At 52.4% G+C, this 18,913-nt stretch overlaps 5 protein-coding genes across 5 annotated transcripts; 1 reads left to right on the top strand and 4 right to left on the bottom strand.

The window, feature by feature from the left end:
* Window positions 1-445: 445 nt before the first annotated feature.
* On the top strand, window positions 446-3,134 carry COCCADRAFT_97325 (uncharacterized protein; the record flags this gene model as incomplete). Its single annotated transcript, XM_007714558.1, has 2 exons — window positions 446-2,282; window positions 2,332-3,134. 2 exons carry the CDS (start codon window positions 446-448, stop codon window positions 3,132-3,134), a joined length of 2,640 nt encoding a protein of 879 aa, XP_007712748.1.
* A 732-nt stretch (window positions 3,135-3,866) lies between these two features.
* On the bottom strand, window positions 3,867-7,621 carry COCCADRAFT_97301 (uncharacterized protein; the record flags this gene model as incomplete). The annotated part of the gene is made up of 3 exons (XM_007714557.1): window positions 3,867-4,234; window positions 4,300-7,304; window positions 7,404-7,621. The coding sequence occupies 3 exons, from the start codon at window positions 7,619-7,621 to the stop codon at window positions 3,867-3,869; spliced, it is 3,591 nt and encodes a 1,196-aa protein (XP_007712747.1).
* Window positions 7,622-9,001: 1,380 nt separating this feature from the next.
* Window positions 9,002-10,658, bottom strand: COCCADRAFT_97266 (uncharacterized protein; the record flags this gene model as incomplete). Its single annotated transcript, XM_007714556.1, has 2 exons — window positions 9,002-9,051; window positions 9,110-10,658. The coding sequence occupies 2 exons, from the start codon at window positions 10,656-10,658 to the stop codon at window positions 9,002-9,004; spliced, it is 1,599 nt and encodes a 532-aa protein (XP_007712746.1).
* A 1,428-nt stretch (window positions 10,659-12,086) lies between these two features.
* Window positions 12,087-15,474, bottom strand: COCCADRAFT_37179 (uncharacterized protein; the record flags this gene model as incomplete). Its single annotated transcript, XM_007714555.1, has 6 exons — window positions 12,087-13,192; window positions 14,175-14,179; window positions 14,808-14,944; window positions 15,160-15,215; window positions 15,272-15,342; window positions 15,470-15,474. 6 exons carry the CDS (start codon window positions 15,472-15,474, stop codon window positions 12,087-12,089), a joined length of 1,380 nt encoding a protein of 459 aa, XP_007712745.1.
* Window positions 15,475-17,485: 2,011 nt separating this feature from the next.
* On the bottom strand, window positions 17,486-18,871 carry COCCADRAFT_37178 (uncharacterized protein; the record flags this gene model as incomplete). The annotated part of the gene is made up of 2 exons (XM_007714554.1): window positions 17,486-18,228; window positions 18,277-18,871. 2 exons carry the CDS (start codon window positions 18,869-18,871, stop codon window positions 17,486-17,488), a joined length of 1,338 nt encoding a protein of 445 aa, XP_007712744.1.
* Window positions 18,872-18,913: the final 42 nt, after the last annotated feature.

The following is an 18,913-nucleotide window of genomic DNA, read 5'->3' as shown; positions in this document are numbered from 1 at the left end:
CCGCGATGTCATTACCTTTTGACGTGGACGTGGTTGGCCTTCAACCTCGTCACCCTGCGTCAAGGAGAGAATCCTTCTTGTTACTTGTAACAGGCACTCGCCTGCGGCGAGTGTCAGCGCAGCTGACTTAGCTTAATAAGCTAAGCCTTGGCACGGATGTGAAGAAACGCATTGAGGCTGGCCGGACCCCGCTTAGTCAGTCGGCGTGTCGGCGATGCGAGGAACTTCGATGATTCTGTCATATCTTAGCTTTTGCCATCAAGGGCGCACCCGCCACAAAGACTCTCCTCCTGCCAGCGCGCGGCAGTACAGTCCAATCCATTCAGGCGCGGATTTCCCAGTCACCCGCTGTCTTAATTATTTTTCTTTCCCCACCTTCACTGTATTATACCCCAATCCCGAGTCACTTATTGTAGCCCCTCCCCCATCCTAGGCCACCGCTGCCATGTCAACCCTCCTCCGACAATCCGGCAACCTCGCCCGCCTTTCCCGACCCTACCTCAACGCTGCCGTCACAAGAGCACCACGCACATTACGGATACGCGCGCCACTGCCACAATGTATATACACCCAGCAACGCGCTCGGAGATTTGCGACAGGACCACCAGAAGAGCCAAAGAACAAGAAGGACGATGACTCGGTACAGAAGGATGGTCATTCCGACAGACCTGGTTCCAATGAACCTTCAAGAACAGACAAGGATAGCCAAGGACAGCCTCAGATGGCTAAGCTGACCCCGGAGGAGGAAAAGATGCTGGATCAGCTGGTGTCATTTGTGTCCATGGGCGTTCCGAAGGCTCAGAAGCAGAACATCAAAGACGCAATGGAAGAAATTAAGCGAAACGGCATACCACCCGAGCTCCGTCTAGAGATGGACAAGCTAGAAAGAGGCGAGAAGCTGGATCTGGCCACGGCGGCGAAGATCTCGCGCTTAACCACCAACATGGCCCGCAAGGCCGCCGAGCAGCAAAAGTTCAACAATGATAACCCGCAAGAGCCACAGCAAAAGTCGGGTGCACACGACCCAGGCCCAGGCAAGGGCTCCAAGGGTGGTGCTGGTGGACCACCCGGACCCCAATTTGGCGGCGGTATGGACACAAACACACTACTTATCAGTGCTTTCCTCGCATACCTTACCTACAAGATGGTCTTCCCAGGCGAGAACACCAAGGAGATTACATGGCAGGAGTTCCGGACTACCTTCTTAGACAAGGGCCTGGTCGAGAAGATTGTCATCCTCAACGGCAACAAGGCAAAGGTGCACCTACATCGCGAGGCTGTTGCTTCCATGTACCCCGACTCTCCCTCTGTTAACCAGAACTTCTACTACTACTTCACCATTGGCTCCGTCGAGGCTTTTGAACGCAAAATGGACGACGCTCAATATGAACTTGGCATCCCCAGCTCTGAACGCATTCCTGTCGCCTACTCAAACGAGATCTCCTGGTTTGGCACTTTCTTGTCATTTGGCCCTACCATTCTCCTTCTTGGAGCACTCTTCTACTTTACAAGGCGTGCAGGAGGCGGTGCAGGAGGAGGTGGTGGTGTCTTTGGTATGGGCAAGAGCCGCGCTAAGAAGTTCAACCATGAGACAGACGTCAAGGTTAAGTTTAGTGACGTTGCTGGTATGGATGAGGCCAAGCAGGAGATTATGGAGTTTGTGTCTTTCCTTAAGGATCCTGGCCGATTCCAGAAGCTCGGCGCAAAGATCCCTCGTGGTGCCATTCTCTCCGGATCCCCAGGTACTGGTAAGACACTCCTTGCCAAGGCTACCGCTGGAGAGTCGGGCGTACCCTTCTTCAGTGTTAGTGGATCCGAGTTCGTCGAGATGTTCGTAGGTGTTGGTGCTTCACGAGTCAGAGATTTGTTTGCCAATGCGCGTAAGAGTACGCCATGCATCATTTTCATTGATGAAATCGATGCTATTGGTCGTGCTCGTTCGAAGCAAAACTTTGGTGGTGGCAACGACGAGCGTGAAGCCACCCTCAATCAGATCCTCACCGAGATGGATGGTTTCAATACCACTGAGCAAGTAGTTGTCCTTGCAGGCACCAATCGACCGGACGTTCTGGACAAGGCCCTCATGCGACCGGGTCGTTTCGATAGGCATATCAACATTGACAAGCCCACTATGGATGGCCGTGGCCAGATATTTGGTGTCCATCTGAAGAAGATTGTCACCAAGGAAGACATGGAGTTTCTGAAGGGCAGGCTAGCAGCTTTGACACCAGGCTTTTCTGGTGCTGACATTGCCAACTGCGTCAACGAAGCTGCTTTGATTGGTAAGAATTCTACATCCTGATTACACATTCTATTGCTAATACTTGTCAGCCGCCCGTGCGAACGCGGATACTGTCGCCATGGTGCATTTCGAACAGGCCATTGAGCGAGTCATTGGCGGTCTTGAGAAGAAGTCTCTCGTCCTCAAGCCCGAAGAGAAGAAGACTGTCGCTTACCACGAAGCTGGCCACGCTATCTGCGGTTGGTACTTCAAGTGGGCGGATCCTCTTCTCAAGGTCTCCATTATCCCGCGTGGCCAAGGTGCACTCGGCTATGCCCAATATCTTCCTAACGGTGACACTTACCTTATGAACGTAAACCAGCTGATGGACCGTATGGCGATGACACTCGGCGGACGTGTTTCTGAAGAACTCCACTTCGACACCGTCACATCTGGTGCGTCTGACGATTTCCGTAAGGTCACCCAGATGGCCACTGCAATGGTCAGCAAATGGGGAATGAGTAAGAAGATTGGCTACATCTACTTTGAGGACGGCGAGGGCCAGCAACTCACCAAGCCCTTCTCCGAAGACACAGCCAAGAACATTGACATGGAAGTCAAGCGTATCGTAGATGAGGCCTACAAGCAATGCAAAGACTTGCTCACCGAGAAGAAGCATGAAGTAGGCTTGGTCGCTGAAGAGCTGCTCAGGAAGGAAATGCTCGGCCGCGAAGACATGATCAGGCTGCTTGGTCCTAGGCCCTTCGAAGACAACCAAGATTTCCACAAGTACTTCTCGGGCGAGTACGGCAAGGCGCCCGGATACATAGAACCAAAGGGTGATGATGGTGTCAAGGGCCCTCTTGTACCACCCAGCCCAGCCACATTCAAGGATCTGGACAGCAGTAGGTGATGAAATGTCAGTCCATTTATTTGATTTTTCCTTCCACTGCAATATGAAGGCGTGTTTTCTATAGGCATGGGCGAGCTAGAGCGTTTTTTGTTTCGGCAGGGTATTCCAATTCCACTCTTGAACGAGTTAGTTCCACATGCGCAGGGGCTCCCATACTGGCCTTCTTTTTTATTGCATTGTAAGAAACGCATCAACTGTACGATTAGTAAGAGAACCTTTTCTTTGGATTCTAGCTTCGATGATGAAAAGATGAGACATGGAAAGAAGAAGAAGAAAATCACCAATCAAATATCCATGAACCTGTAAATCTTTCTATGAAACGTTGAAATTTCAAAGCGAATGTCCTGACTCAGTCCTGTCTCTATATATCCACTCCCCCATCTATCAAACGAAAAGACAAAGGTCATGCATTGTAACTCATTGAAATTTTGCCATGTATTTGTCCCTAGAGCTACCCTAATATGCCCAAATTCCTTTAATACCACGATCGAAAAAGTTGTGGAAAAAGCGAAAGTAATGAAGGTATCAAAAAAAATGTGCCATTCAAAAGAAGAAATGAAAAATGAAAGAAGAAAAGGTCGTAAGAGAAGGGGGGGGGGAGGGGGGGAAGGAAGAGAAGAAAGGAAAGAGAAAAGAGGAGGTTATTTTCTATATTGCTCGTCCTCCTCTCCGAACACCATCTGTCTCTCTAAACCGGGGGAATGTTTTTCTTTTCTTTCTCTTTCATGCCATCTATCCATCTACCTCACCCAAAACACCTGAAGCAATCGTACTCGCAGGCGCCGGCAGCGCGGCAGTCGGTGCCGTAGCAGCAGTCGGCGTCACCTCACCACCACTGACACCCTTACACCACGGGTGCTCCAGCACCATACTAATCGTAATCCTCTTTTCGACATCACGGTCCAGCATCAAGCGGACCAAATCAATACTTTCTTCGGACATGACCCAAGGGACGCGGAGGTCGTGGTCCATGATTTCGTCAATCGAGTAGAAGGGGTTTTCCTTGTAGATGATGGTGTAGAGGAGGATGCCTAGGGCCCAGACGTCTTGTTCTTTGCCGCGGTAGGCTTTGCCGGCTAGAACTTCGGGGGCGGCGTAGTCTATTTAGGGCATCGTTAGTACGTGGACGGAAATCTCAGGGGTTAAAAAGCAAAAAATAACGTACCGATGGTACCAACAAAGACGTCAAAAGGCCCGCTCTTAATATATGCTGCACTGCCGAAATCAATGAGCTTGATGTTGCCTTCGCCATCCAATACCACGTTCTCGTCCTTGATGTCGCGATGTACAACCTTTGCCTTCGTGTGCAGGTGGTGTATCGCTTCAGCGACTTGAACAAAAATCTTTCGGCACTCCTTCTCTTCCATGTTAACCCGTAGCTCAATGTAGTCAAACAAATCCATGCCTGGCAGGCCATGCGGTATCATTTCAATGTAGTAGTTGATATCGTCCTCGAAAAAATCGGCCATTTCGACAATATTGGGGTGCTTGAAGCCATCGCGGCGAAGGTAATCTAGGACGTGGATTTCGAGAGGAACAGTTCCTAACCTCCTGTCTCGCGTCCACGTATCGACGAGAATCCGCCTCTTTGTAACATACTTGATCACCACCTTCTTGTTACTGGCCTTCTTGTATCGACAGAGCTTGACTTGGCCGTATGCGCCCTGTCCCATTTCTTCCAGCACGACAAAGTCGTTGATAGTCTTCTTGTGGGGTGGTTCTTCTTGCATTGTAGCTGATGGTGGGGGTTGTGTTGAGGGTTCAGGAGGGTTCATGGGTTGCATGGCTTCTTGTATTTGCTGAGTTATAAGCGATGCAGAGGTCGGTGCACCCTGCGATTGATGTGATTCTGGTTCGTTAGGAATAGGAAAACTCGATTGGCCAGGTTGAAGTTGGCGGGGCGAGGGTGGGCGAGACAATAGCGGAGTCACGGGCCCAATACCATGGTTCGCAGCATGCAGTTGCCTGGAGTAGGTTATCCATAATGCGTAAACCAGCTCTGGACCCTTGGTTGGTTTGGGGGACGACCCGTCCTCCTCTTCAATCACGTTTTCATCGAAGCGAGGCGTTTTCTCGCTCTTGACTACCCGCATTTGCACGTCAACCATAATCTCGGAACCATCACGGTGGAGAGCTGGCAGACCACTTGGCTTCAAGAAAATAGCAGCCGCATCTGCGCTGCCTTCCCGCATGGCCAGCAGAGCTCGAGCGCGGCGGAAGCTGTGTTCGGGGATAACGATACCGTCCACCAGCTCAATTTTATCCTCGTCCGTCATGACGTGTAAAATCTTGTCGAACGCAGGTATGAGCTTGCTGATATGGATACCTTCAGGCCGCGGCTGTCCGAACAAAGCTGATGAAAAGACGGAATTGGAACTTGTGATTTTGAGGTCGGCAGAATTTAGAACAATGATACCGGCAATGTGTGGGAAACTTGAGATACGGAATGTTGGCTCGCCGGGTAGTGCTTCCACAGTTACTGGTATGTTGATGCTGTTTGATGTTCGAGCTGTGTAGCTGCGGAACTCATCGATCGAATCATAATCTAATGCTCCAGTGTTTGTACCTCGAAGTCGCGGTATGCCAGGTATCAGCCGCTTGAGATCCATTCCTCGTCGTAATCGGTCGCTCCCGAAGACGGCTTCTGTCGCGCCCCAGCCCTTGGATACGCAGCCTACTTCGTCAACGGTGATGTACACGACGTCTTCCGCAATCTCCTCGAGCACCCAGATCAGGCTACCCCGCTTCTCTTTGACCCACAAGCTGGCAGACCCTGTAGAACCATTGCGTTTTTGAATAGGAATCACGTCGCCGCATAGCAATACGCCCCTCGAGCCTTTGGATTCATGGTTCAGCTTGCCCGTTTTCTTGGCATTATAGTAGGATGATCCGCTGCCGTCGTCTGTCTTGGCCTTTCTCGCAGCTGTTACCCGCGACGGAGCCTTACTCAGCAACCGTGCTGTGACACCACTGCCAACCTTTAAGTTGTTTGTCCCGGGTGACGCTGCCGATTGTGCATTCTTTGAGCCAATCTCGGGGTCTCTCAACTTGCTTTCTAGCCATTTTCTGCGATCCTCTCGTACAACTTCGAGTATGCCCAGCTTGCGGACTTCAGCTCTCGTAACACCAAAGACCAAGCACGCCAGGTCATTGGCGGACGTGATGGTCCATGGTGATTCCGTTTCGGTGGTGAAGATGGCCTGTGCGGCTGGGACGTGTCTGCTGCCATGACCATGCGGCGCAGCTCCGACAGAATGTTGAACTGGTGCATTGCTGAAGCTCGGTGTCAAGGAGGGCATTGTCGTAGGTGAAACTAGATCGCTAACTTTTTCTTGATCCCCTACCCGGTAGGGCTGTGCTAGAGCGTCATTGAGTTGGCTTTGTATGGTGAGGGGCACGACATCAGTAAGTGTACGTTTCAGGGCAGCTCGCTGCGGCCGAGGAGGTTGCGAGGTTGGTGGGGGTGAAGAAGAGCCTGCTGGTGTGCGTGTGCTTGAGGTGTCAGAGGTACGATCAGTACTCGACGAGCTTCGCGCGCCTCGGGAGTCTGAGGCACTGCTGGAGTCGCCGCCGTCGACAGTTGTCACTCGGTGCAGCGATGGCCTTGCAGGTTCAAGCATGCTCTCTGGACTCGCTGAGCGTTCGGCCATGAAGCCCTTCTCAAAGGGATTGTTTCCCGACATGTCGGCTGGCCCTGTTACAGGACCCAGTGCACCCAGTCCATGGGCTCCTGTGCCATCTTGTCCAATGAGGTTTGCCCGAGTAAGCAGCTCCATCATACTCTGCACCTCCTGGTCGCCACTGAGTTTTGCTTGGGCGTTTGCTATCCCAGGGTTTGTTGCTGCCCAGCCTAGCCTGTCACGCATAAACTCTATGGATCGTTTTAGCACATTCTGGCGATTGTGAATAAACTCTTCTGACTGTGTTGCAAACGAGAAGGAGTGAAGTGACTCGGAGGGGAAACGAGAGAGATCTTCGCCAAAAGCAAATGTTGGCGAGGCGGGCGCCGTGGGCGCCGATTCGGAGGGATGTCTCGATACTGGCGGAGTGCCAATGTTCAGGGAAGCAGCCCGTTGGGATGTTGAGAGCTGCTTGTAACTTGGCTGTTGGCGGATGCGACGCAGGCCGGAGGACCCTAGGCCATGCTCATGTTCTGGAACGATGGGAGACCTGAGGCAGACGCGTCAGCGATAATGACTACTCGCCATTGAGCGAATGAGGGAGGCTCTTTCCCCCACTACTGCTATTACCACTGCTCCGACTACTCACCTAGCCATGCGATCTAATTGTCCTGCATCGATGCTCAGGCGCTTTGCGGTATTTAAGGGCGGCGGAGGTCCCGAGCGGTAGTTGAGCAGGCTCGGGGTGCTTTTCGTCTTGACCAGCGGGGCATATTCGGCGATGGGCTCTGATTGCGACAGGGAGTCGAAGGGTGCTTCTTCTGGTAGAGAGCCTGGTGGGGTCAGGACGTCAGCCAACGAACCCATGTATGTATGTGTATGTATGTAGGCAGGTGTGATAGGCAAATGCCAATTAGCTGGCCAACAACGATGACAGGTTGACAGATTGGCCCGACAACAGAACACGGTATACGGGGAGGGTGGGTAGATATCAGATTGTGCAGGGCAGGCTTAGCGGGGACCGACACAGGGACGTAGCCTCGTACGGGTGCTCTCTCGGGGGGTTCGAGTTCGTGTTGGAGGGCAAGTGGCAGAGCAGGGCGGTGTGGCCTATGTACAGTGGCTGCTGCTGAGGGCGCGCCGGTGGTACACGCCGTTAAGAGGGGAAAGGCGTGGGCATGAGGATCCGGGGAAGAGGGTCATTTGACGTACCATGATCATTTGGCCTGCTCATTCCCTGAGGCGTACGAGCGCCTGTTCCCAGGCCCGGGGGGTTGGCTGGGCTCGGTAAGATCAGAGGCAGCGAATGACGACAATATAATTAGGCCTTGGTCTACGGGTACACAAGTCAACGTGTACTGGCCCGTGTGTTGCGTCTGGGGCAGATAGGGCTCCTGGGGTATGAAGCGGCGGGCGTGGATGGTGCAAAGGGCTTCTGTGGCGGGGGTGCAGGTCTTCCTACGTCGGATGTCACCTGCAAGCCAATCCAGCTGCTGGGAGTATAAGAATGCGAGGCGAGGCGAGTGCTGGAGTCGACAGACGGCCAGCAGCAAAGTCAGTCAGCACTTAGCATGTAGCAGTAGCAGTAGCAGTAGCGGGCGTAGTGTATGTATAGTAGTGAAAACGGCACGCAGACTCGTCGCAGGCACTATGCGACTTGGGACGGTAACGGCGTTATTTGCATTGCGCCCCCCCGTTGGCCCCGCGAAGTGCACAGACGTGGTCGACTCCCCTCAGATCTGATCTCCGTCCTCCGTCCCGACACAGCCCAGACGCGCCCACACCCACACCGACACTACGCGCGCCGCCCTAGCACTACACTAGACAGTGACGTCGCACACTCTTGTCATTGCAATGCCCGCCCTGCTCGACTCGCCATGATCCATGATGCTGTCCAACAGTCCAGTCCAGTCCAGTCCAGCCAGGGGCACACTGTCTCTATTTACCTCGCCCATCTCTCTCTCCTTTCTCATCCATGCCACCTGAACCATGCAATGCCCAACTACCTGCAACCTGGCCTCAACCGCCGACAAATCTCCGCTAACATTTCTTCTCCCATGGGCCTTTCAGCCGCGCCTATCCTCCCACTACATTCTGGGCTAGATGTCCCGCCAATCCCGCATATAGGCTGTTGTGGTGACACGCGCACACTCCCCTTTCGTCCAAGCCATGTGTGCTGCCTTTTCTTTTTCCACGTCACTCTCACCGTCCGGGGCTCAACGCAGCCTTTTTAAAAAATTTGAGTCATCATCGCTGTCGAAGAGTATCTTTGTGCTGGTTCCAAAAGTTCCTACAGCCTGGGGAAAATGTCAGTTCATATGTGTACCAAGGTTCGGCAGTTGATGAAACGCGCACCTCGATGCATGTTGGTTTGGTCGATCCACCACTCGCCAAAGCTGTCATCAGTAGCCAGGTCCGATGCAGTCACTCTTTCCTCTCTTTTGAGCCCACACAACATACACGGCTGCCGTGCAGGGATGCCACCTTCTGCCTGCTTCAGTGTCTTGACTGGCATGGTTTCCTGCAGATCTGGGCCGCGGTCCAGAGTGCCAGCTTTGATTTGATTGACACCAGAAACAACATGTCGCAATCTCCCAACTTGCTCTTTCCAGCTTCTCACTACATCCGACACTTCTCTCTCTTCCTTCATGTTTTCCCCCTTGTCGATGCCCGTTAGTTTCATCCCTGAAGTTGCCCGCGAAGACGCTGGCCCTATCCGCATGCCTTGAGACAGGTGTTGATCTCGTTTCCATCGCAGTTTTCGACCTGCAATAATGTGCGCTGCTACGTTTGCCAACATCAGGTAACCCTGAAGGTAAGCAATCGTGCCCGGCTCAGCCATTAATTTGTTCCTCATAGGTAGAGGCTGTGCTGCCATGGGTTTGAAAAGTTTCTCTTGCGCTTCGGCGAACAGCGAAGGAAAGAGTGACAACAAAACTCCAGGCGGTGGCACATTGGTAGGAGGCAGCTCGCCAGGTTGCGGGTCAGGTGTCGTCGGGGAGAGTATTGGTGGCGGCGTAATGCTTGAGCCAAGTTTTGGAGCGGTATTGATGGATTTGGATTTGCTGGGTGCTTTCTGTGCTGCCTGTGTTGGAATGGATGCCTCCCAGTCGTCGAATTCATCCCACCCTTGATCGTCCTTTTGTTGTGAAATCGGTTCGGACTTTGGCACAGACTGCTTTGCCTTGGGTACAGTTCCAAAGCTACCCTTGATATTCTTCTTTGCAGATACCTGGCCTTTTGGTAACACTTTTTCACTGCCTACCTCTCGCTGGCTACTACTTGGAGGCTGTGGTTGTGATACGCTCATATCTCCAAGTAGATCTGCAAGTGCTGAGGACGATGTGACCGGTGCTCCTGTATTTTTCGCTGCCTCTTCTTCACCTTCAAAATCACCAAAGTCGTCTTCATCGTCGAATTCATCTTCTGCGTCGAATAGTACGCTCGGATCTGTAGACTTCTTGGCTTTTACAACAGGTGCTTGTTGCCATGTCTGACCTGGCGGTTGCGAAGCTGGTTGTGATGAAAATGCAAAAGGATCATGGGTGCTCGAGGTAATGTTCCGTAGATTTGGCTGGGGCTGTGAAGCTTGGGGTGGAGCAAATGCGAATGGATCTTGCGATTTGAGGGGAGCTGGATCGAAGGAAGAACCGCCTTCAAAGTCACCCCAGTCATCGTTGTCACCAGTGTCGTTTCCTTGGACCGAAGAAGAAACAAGACCCTGGAGATGGTTTGTCGGCGGTGGCTGCTGCGATGAGCCGCCTGAGGCCGGGATGTTGGTTAGGTCATTGAAGAACCCAAAGTCCGATGTCGCGGGCGGGCCGGGCTTCGCAGGTGCTACTGACTGTTGCTGCTGGCTGGGAGGAGGGTCGGCCCCAAACTCAGCGAAGAGATCCGCCGACATTGTTAATTCAAGAGCACGGAAGGCGTGGTGTGGGAAGGCGAGACTGGTGTTTGGTCAGGAAGTAGTACTAGCCCAACAGCCTAGCCGAAATAGTGGGTCGACAATTGGAGCTATCCAATCCCGTCCTATCAGCCTTGACTATCTTCACAAGAGATGATTTACATGCAAGCTTTTACATTACCTGTTGATGCAATCCACGAAATGAGATTTTAGTAATTGTATCGTTGTGACTGTAGAGTCTTGCATCGGGTAAGTATGGCTCAAAGCTATGGCCATCTAGCTGTCCGTTCCGTAGCTGTCCATTTACCACCTGTCCGTTCTCGAGTTGTTCATTGTCTAATTGTCCGTTTCCTAGCTGTCCGCTTATTACATAGCTACCCGTTTCCTAGTTGTCCGCCATCTAGCTGTCCGCCATCTAATTGTCTGTTTACCTTATGTTCATTTACTAGCGTCCATGTCCGTGTCCTACCTGTCCGCGTCCTACCTGTCCGCCATCTAGCTGTCCACCATCCAATTGTCCGCTTACCTGTTGTCCGTTTACCTACTGTCCATGTCCTACCAATCCGCTTACTATCTGTTTGTTCACTAGTTGTCCACCTCCTATATGTCCGTTTCCTATATGTCCCTGTCCTAGCCGTTCGTTTACTGTACCTATTTATGAGCGCCTAACAGCCACACAGTTGCCACAATGTCCGCTTTTCTAGAATTTGCCCAAACAAACAAATGAATGAATGAATGAATGAATATTCAGGCGTGGAATACACAAGACCACTACGGTCGTTAGCTCATAGGTCCTTCCGTACAACATGGCACGAGGAGTCCACCAATCGTCACTTGGAAACATCCGTTTTGTCGGACCTGGTAGACAAGTGCGTATGTACTCTTATCGCATTGGACTTTGCGGTGCTTCGAAATAAATGTGGCGCCTGGATAGTTGCTGTCCGGTGTCTCGTATTTGAACAGTTGTAATGTTAAGAGTCATGTGCTTTTGGTACTCTGCAATCGTGGTGAGGACGACGGGGACAAGAGAACACTGTGGATATAAGGACGGGGATGATGCAGACATGAGGACACGAGGACGATGTGAACATGCGGACATGTGAACATGCGGACATGAGGACATGAGGATGCGAGGACATGAGGATGCGAGTGGAAACACCAGGATTGGACATGGGCTGGAAGTTTACATGCCATTGGCAACACCACAACCATTCACGAAGATCACAATAAAGCTTAGTTTTTGTTCATTGCCCACCCATGTTTTCATTCAGATCATTATGGAAACTATGGAAGGGAGACGCCAGGACCCCAGACCGTTATGCATGACACATTTAAAAAGTCATCACAGCTTTTCCGAAGCAACCACATCCCCAGAAGCAGGTATCTAGAGACGAAAGAAGAGAAACAAGCAACCCAAAAACCGAGCGCTTATTTCTTGGAAGCCTTGACGGCGGCCTTGGTGACCTTGCCGGCCTTGTCGACCTTGGCGACGGACTTGATGACACCGACGGCAACGGTCTGACGCATGTCACGGACGGCGAAACGACCAAGAGGAGGGTAGTCAGTGAAAGCCTCAACGCACATGGGCTTGGAGGGAACCATCTTGACGATGGCGGCGTCACCAGACTTGATGAACTTGGGGGAGTTCTCAACAGACTTTCCGGTACGGCGGTCAATCTTCTCGAGGAGCTCAGAGAACTTGCAGGCAATGTGGGCAGTGTGGCAGTCGAGGACTGGTGCGTAACCGGCACCGACCTGACCGGGGTGGTTGAGGACGATGACCTGGGCGTTGAAGGACTCGGAAGCCTTGGGGGGGTCGTTCTTGGAGTCACCGGCAACGTTACCACGACGGATCTCCTTGACGGAGACGTTCTTGACGTTGAAACCGACGTTGTCACCGGGGACACCCTCGGTCAGCTGCTCGTGGTGCATCTCGACGGACTTGACCTCAGTGGTGACACCAGCGGGGGCGAAGGTGACGACCATACCGGCCTTGATGATACCGGTCTCGACACGACCGACGGGAACCGTGCCAATACCACCGATCTTGTACACATCCTGGAGGGGAAGACGGAGGGGCTTGTCGGTAGGACGGCTGGGAGGGTCGATGGCGTCGATGGCCTCGAGGAGGGTCTTACCGGTGGCCTTGGACTTGGTCTCCTTCTCCCAACCCTTGTACCAGGGGCAGTTGGAGGAGGCCTCAATCATGTTGTCACCGTTGAAACCGGAGATGGGCACGAAGGGAACGTGCTTGGGGTTGTATCCGACCTTCTTGATGAAGTTGGAGGTCTCCTTGATGATCTCCTGGTAACGGTCCTCAGACCACTTGGTGGTGTCCATCTTGTTGATGGCAACGATGAGCTGCTTGACACCAAGGGTGTAGGCGAGAAGGGCGTGCTCACGAGTCTGGCCATCCTTGGAGATACCAGCCTCGAACTCACCAGTACCGGCAGCGATAATGAGGATAGCGCAGTCAGCCTGGGAGGTACCAGTGATCATGTTCTTGATGAAATCACGGTGACCGGGAGCATCGACTAGATAAAGAGTTAGTGAACGGAGATCGTCGTCATCCTCAATGGAAATTGGCTGCTGGGTGAGTTGTTCGCGCTGCTGCTGCTGGCTGGCCTGCTGCTTCTTTACGATCTCTTTGTGCTTCTTTTTGCTCTTGTGCCGCTCAAGGTCAGATTTGCTGGTGCAGGCCTTTTGGCACGGCTCGCAAAAAAAAGCGCGATTTGCGACGGCGGCTGCGCGGGATGCTCTCAGCCTCTCGGCAGCTGAGGAGAGGGGCTTCACAACCTTGCCGCCCCTTTTTCAGCCTCAAGATGAGCCTCAGACTTGCGGTGATCATCGAGGGCATATTGGGTGGCGGCATTGAAGTCGCAGACCTCGCATCGAAACCTTTGAAGCTCCTTAGCCTTCCTGCGAACACCTGCAGCAATCTCATTCACCCTGCTAGGGTTCTGAGCGCTCCATGCATTGTGTTGAGACAGGTTGTTGGCCAAGAATTCTTCCTCATCTTCCTCACGGCGCCTCTTGTGGTAGCGTTGTGTCTTGACTGCATCGCGTTTGAGGCGATATTCTCGAGCGGCAATGAGCTCCTCTTCCGTGAGGGTGATGTCTGCACGCACGCTCTCGGAGAGGGAGAGGTGGGTGCATCCTGGCTTCCAAGGCATACTCTCGCGAGGCCAGAGAAAAAAGTCAGGGATGTACTCAACATCCATGATCATCTTGACGCATGCGCAGAAGATGATGGTGAAGACTGACTCTAATGCAAGGAAGCGGCCGCGGAGAGAGGGAACATGTTGCGCCAGAGGTACATCCGTGTAGCACAACATACCAAAAGTTGTGGAATACCCCAATTTTTGGGCGCGTTCAACAAGAAATGGCATGACGCCGGTACGGTTGAGGTACGCGGTGTATCTCGACCTGGCCCCATACTCTGCATTGGTGGCTGACCCGATGTATAGAATGGGGGGTAGCTCAGGATGTTGGCAGATGAGGGAGTACACAGCCCACCTCTTCTGGCGTGAAGGAATAGGAAGGCCATGGAAGTAGTCGATGCTGGGTGGGGTGGGTGAAGAGAGCACCGATGCCATCCCGGGAGCAGCGGAGAGGGGGTACATGCTGCAAATAGGATCCCACCTTGAACGCGATGGAAAGAGTGACTTGATCTGACCGCTGATGAACCAGCCAGGAAGTGAGAGGTCGAGCAGCCGAAAGCCCGCGTCATCAATGTGTGCTTCGACGCTACCAGAGGCAGGGTCGTAGAATGACTGCATGATGAGGCGGGTTGAGGTAGGCTGAGGAGGAAGAAGGCAGAATAGGAGCAGGATGCAGCCGACGCAGAGGCGATGCAGAAGTGAGGTGATCCAGGCCGGTCGAGGATGAAAGGAAGAGGGAGGGAAAAGGAAGAAAAAAGGCTTTTACAGGATGGGGGGTTACCCCACCTTCCTCTCAAGAAGGTGAGGCATACATGGAAGCAGCAACGTAAACAAAAAATTTCCCTCCACAGCAGCAGCAGCAGCAAGCAGCATACATGAGGAAGGCACGAACAAAACAAAACAAAAGATTATACAAAGAGAGGTGTAAACATACTGCAACAAGTTAGCAACGTGAAGGCACAAGAGGGGAAGGGAATTAATCGTATACCTAACTGTTACATAATAGCGTGGAGTTTCGAACTTCCAGAGGGCGATGTCAATGGTGATACCACGCTCACGCTCGGCCTTGAGCTTGTCGAGGACCCAAGCGTACTTGAAGGAACCCTTGCCGAGTTCGGCGGCTTCCTATGAGAGTTGTCAGCGTCAGGTAAAATTGAGTGTGCGTCATGGTGTTGCGGTTCGCAAAGGCCGCATCCAGACTAGCGCTAGCGCGTAAAAGTTCGCACAACCCCACCACCCAAAAAATGCCCCTCATTGCGATAAGCCCGAAAATGGCCGCGCGCTCAGAAGTTGCAATGGGCAGTGGCAGGACTGCCGGTGAAAGAAAAGTCATAGCATACCTTCTCGAACTTCTCAATGGTACGCTTGTCAATACCACCGCACTTGTAGATCAAGTCTGTATCCCATTGTGAGCGTGTTGACCCCGTAGTGTTTCGGAGAGGGGAGGCTTACGTCCGGTGGTGGTCGACTTGCCGGAGTCGACGTGGCCGATGACGACGACGTTGATGTGAATCTTTTCCTTACTGCATTGCTTGTTAGTTGTCTGGTTGGAGACAAGGGCGAGTGGCAAGCTCAAGATGCGACTGTGGGCACAATCGAGGGGCCAGAGAGGCGCAAGGTGGGGGTGAAGGAGGGGGGACAAGAACTTACCCCATGTTGGCGGTAGTGTGTTGTTTTGGATGAAGTGAGGAAAAGCTGTTGAATACTCAGATTTACAGCGCGCGGTGTAAGGTATGAGTTGGACGAAGAGAAGAATTGGACGATGGAGGGGTCGAGTGTTGCTAATATAGCTGGAAAGCCTAGTGGGTCCGTGCTAGTTTTCGGCGCTAGCCCCCGGTTGGGCTACGAAAACTCCTTCACTGGCAACGAAATCTGTAGGCAGAGAGGCAAAACAGCCCCGCCTGATTGGCCCTGGCTCATGTCGAGCCCTTTGAGTACTGCTGACCGCCCGCCATGTCCTCGCCACAGCCGCAGTTGCCTCACGCGAGCCTGTGAGTGCATCGTCACTGCCCATCCCTCAGCCCTTTTGGGGACATGACTTCATTCTGCCAGCCCTCCTGCACACTGTGAGATTGCCTGGCCACATTCACAGTCTACCCAATTCCACCCTCTTCCCCCTCTCGCCTTTACAGACGAAAAATTTCACGCCAAAAACAATCACTGCCGCCAGCCTTGGGCGCGCACTGAGGCAGCTTGGGTTTCACTTTTGCCGCACTGCAAAACTTTTGGCGGGGTACTTGAGATTGCCATCATACTGTGTACCCAGCCCCACCACTAGCCGAGTCTGATGTGGCCTTGGCGGCAATTCTGCCCACCCTTATGCACACCACCGTGTTCATACCTGCTTTTCTTCCACTAGTCTCTCTCTGCGTTGCTTTTGCTCTCTCTTTGCCATTGGACATTGTCCTGCTGGAACAATGCCCCTCCGCTGAGCCCCCAAGCCTCGTCATAGACCCTCGCTATCTAGTACCTACGTATCTACCTAGGCATATCCAAAGCTCTGGGCCCCGCCTTCATGGCCTTCGCCGCCCTCGACCGACCATGGACCGCACTGGAACTCAAGTTTGTTATTGACAATTGACTCAATGCTTCTTTCTCTTTCCAAACTTCTCGTCACACCGCTCGTACACACGCGCTAGAAGAATTTAACAAAGAATTAACTGCAGTCACATAGTGTTCCAAGTTCCTTAGCTCTCCTAGGGCTACATACTGGGACATGCTGCACATCCAAATTCTCCACGGTCGCAAATCCACGTGCTCAACCTGCCCTTACATGTGTACTCTCTATGTGGGCCGCCGAAAATGAGAGCCTGACCGTAAAGATTTTCGAAACTACTCTTGCAGATCCAAATCTCCAACCAGCCGTCAATGATGCGACCAGCTTCTTGTCATTCGCTACATTAGAACCTTTTGACATTATCAATTCTTCGTAGTTCACGCTCACAAGTACTTGTCGTGTGACAGATTATAGGTTCATCATACGACCCTTGTTGGTCAAGTCTTGAGCTGTTCGAATCAATGTTGGGACAATGATGGTTCAGTTTCGATCTTGCTCTGATTCCGTCTACATTGGCTACTCCTCCCGAAGCCCAACCATTCATCGATACGATAGAAGCATGTTAGAATGAAGCTCGTAGACTCTGTCCAATGAGCAATCTCCCCATGTCTAATCCTGGTATTTTCCCTCACGCCACATGATGCTTGTTCTGTACACCTAGGGACTCGTATAGAGTATATGCTAGATGGACAGCTGGAACACGGATAGCTAAAACACGGGCATCTAGGACAGCGGACAACTAGTAGACGGACAATAACTCTCTAGGCAGCGTATCTATTTGATTTTTGTTCTGGCTATCCGCTGTCATGCATTTAAATAGACATAACGATGAAAATCGTATTTATGCTTCACCTACTCTGTAATCGTGTTTGATGATGTGGATATAAGGACATGAGGACATGAGGACATGAGGACATGAGGACATGAGGACATGATGTACTGTTAAAGGTCAAGCTCTAGACCTTACCCCAATCACAAACACATTACTTAACCGTCTGTGTAGCTTCAACACCCGTTACACAGGGAATTTCATGGTATCTCTCATACCCAATCTAGGCACACACCCCATTCAACAATGCCCATATTCCCGTTCCATCGCACCCAAAAGCCTAGTTATCCCACACATCATTCAACAACCACAACTGGCCCGCCCACTGCTCCTTAACAGTCGGCCAGATAAGTTCAGGCGGCAGGACAAATCCGCCTCCGGCCGCATCCTGGGGGCTTAGCTCCATAGTCCACGAGTGCTCGGCACCATGCACAGCGTAGTGGTGGTCCCTCGAGTTACCCGTGGAGAAATACAGAATCTGGCAGCCAGGCCCAAACTCATACGTGACGTTTCGCGCGCTGCCTTGCTGGATAGCTTTGGCAGTGCCACCCGCGACCTCGAGCATGCGCGGAAGCGTTTCGGGGAGTGGGTCGCAGGAGAAGCCCCAGGGAGTAAGGATGAGCTGGCTGTACGAGTGGAAGTCAATGAAGGACCGGATGCCAGCGCCTTTGCTGGAAAGCTTAGCGGAGAGGCCGTCCATGGCTTGGTTCTCCGGTGTGTCGCCTGCGGCTTCGCCACGGTACGTCTGCCCGCACGGATCGGGCGTCGAACCACCGTCTGGAGGCGTGGCGTCCCATTCAAACTTCCAGTTGCGGTTGCCGTCGGTGCCGAGACAGGTTGTGTTTAGCTCGGGGCGCGGCTGCCGGTTCTTGCGCCATAGACGGTCGTTGGTTTGGGTGTATAAGAAGCCGTCTGGGTTGTGGAAGGGGACGAGGTAGAAGTCGTAGTGGTCTAGGAAACTAGTTACGTTTGCATCGCCTTTTTGGTACCCGTCAATAAGCTGGTAGGCTAGGTACTCGATGACTGAGGGCGTTAGTTGGTATTCTTTTATCCCATTCGTGTTCTGCTTACCCATTGTGGAGATCCATTCTCTTGCATGGACGGTGGCATGCCAAAGAATAATGGGCTTTTCTTCTTGCGTTGCATCCTCAGTGCTCTTGTCACCAAACAAATGAAATGCCCAAATTGTCCTGTTCTCGTAACTCTGACCAATCGAAAACTTCTCAGAGTTGTCAGGGAATGCCGCAACAAGGTCGTCCCAATACTGAAGGTGGTCGGAATAAGCATGGTAAGTGTCGAACCACGATAGATCTGGAAGCTGGCCCGCCGTATGCAATTCACGCTTGTATACGGCTTCCTTGTCGGTAGAGCGAATGTATTTGCCCAAATCCGAGTTCACCAGGCGAGCGTTCAACCCCAGTGCACGAAACGAGTCGATCTCTTCGGGTGGAATAGCAACTGACAGCGTGTTGCGGATCGGGTGGGTATGGTAGTTGGAGAAGCGCTTGTTAATATCATGAGCTTCTTCGGCAGAAGATGGCGTAATGGAGTAGATTTGGTAGCCATCGTAGCTTGGGCTGGCACTGCGAGACACAAAGCTAGCGTCGTGTGCGAAAGGAGACGCTGCTGCCAATTGAGCGGCCACCACCAACTTTGACAATCTCATTTTGAAGTTCAGAAAGTTGACAAGACGGCAGCAAGACACTAC

This window comes from Bipolaris zeicola (assembly GCF_000523435.1).
Source record: "Bipolaris zeicola 26-R-13 unplaced genomic scaffold scaffold_83, whole genome shotgun sequence".
Classification (NCBI taxonomy): Eukaryota; Fungi; Ascomycota; class Dothideomycetes; order Pleosporales; family Pleosporaceae; genus Bipolaris; species Bipolaris zeicola.
Note: the sequence above shows the minus strand (reverse complement) of the source record. Positions and strands in the feature narration are given on the sequence as shown.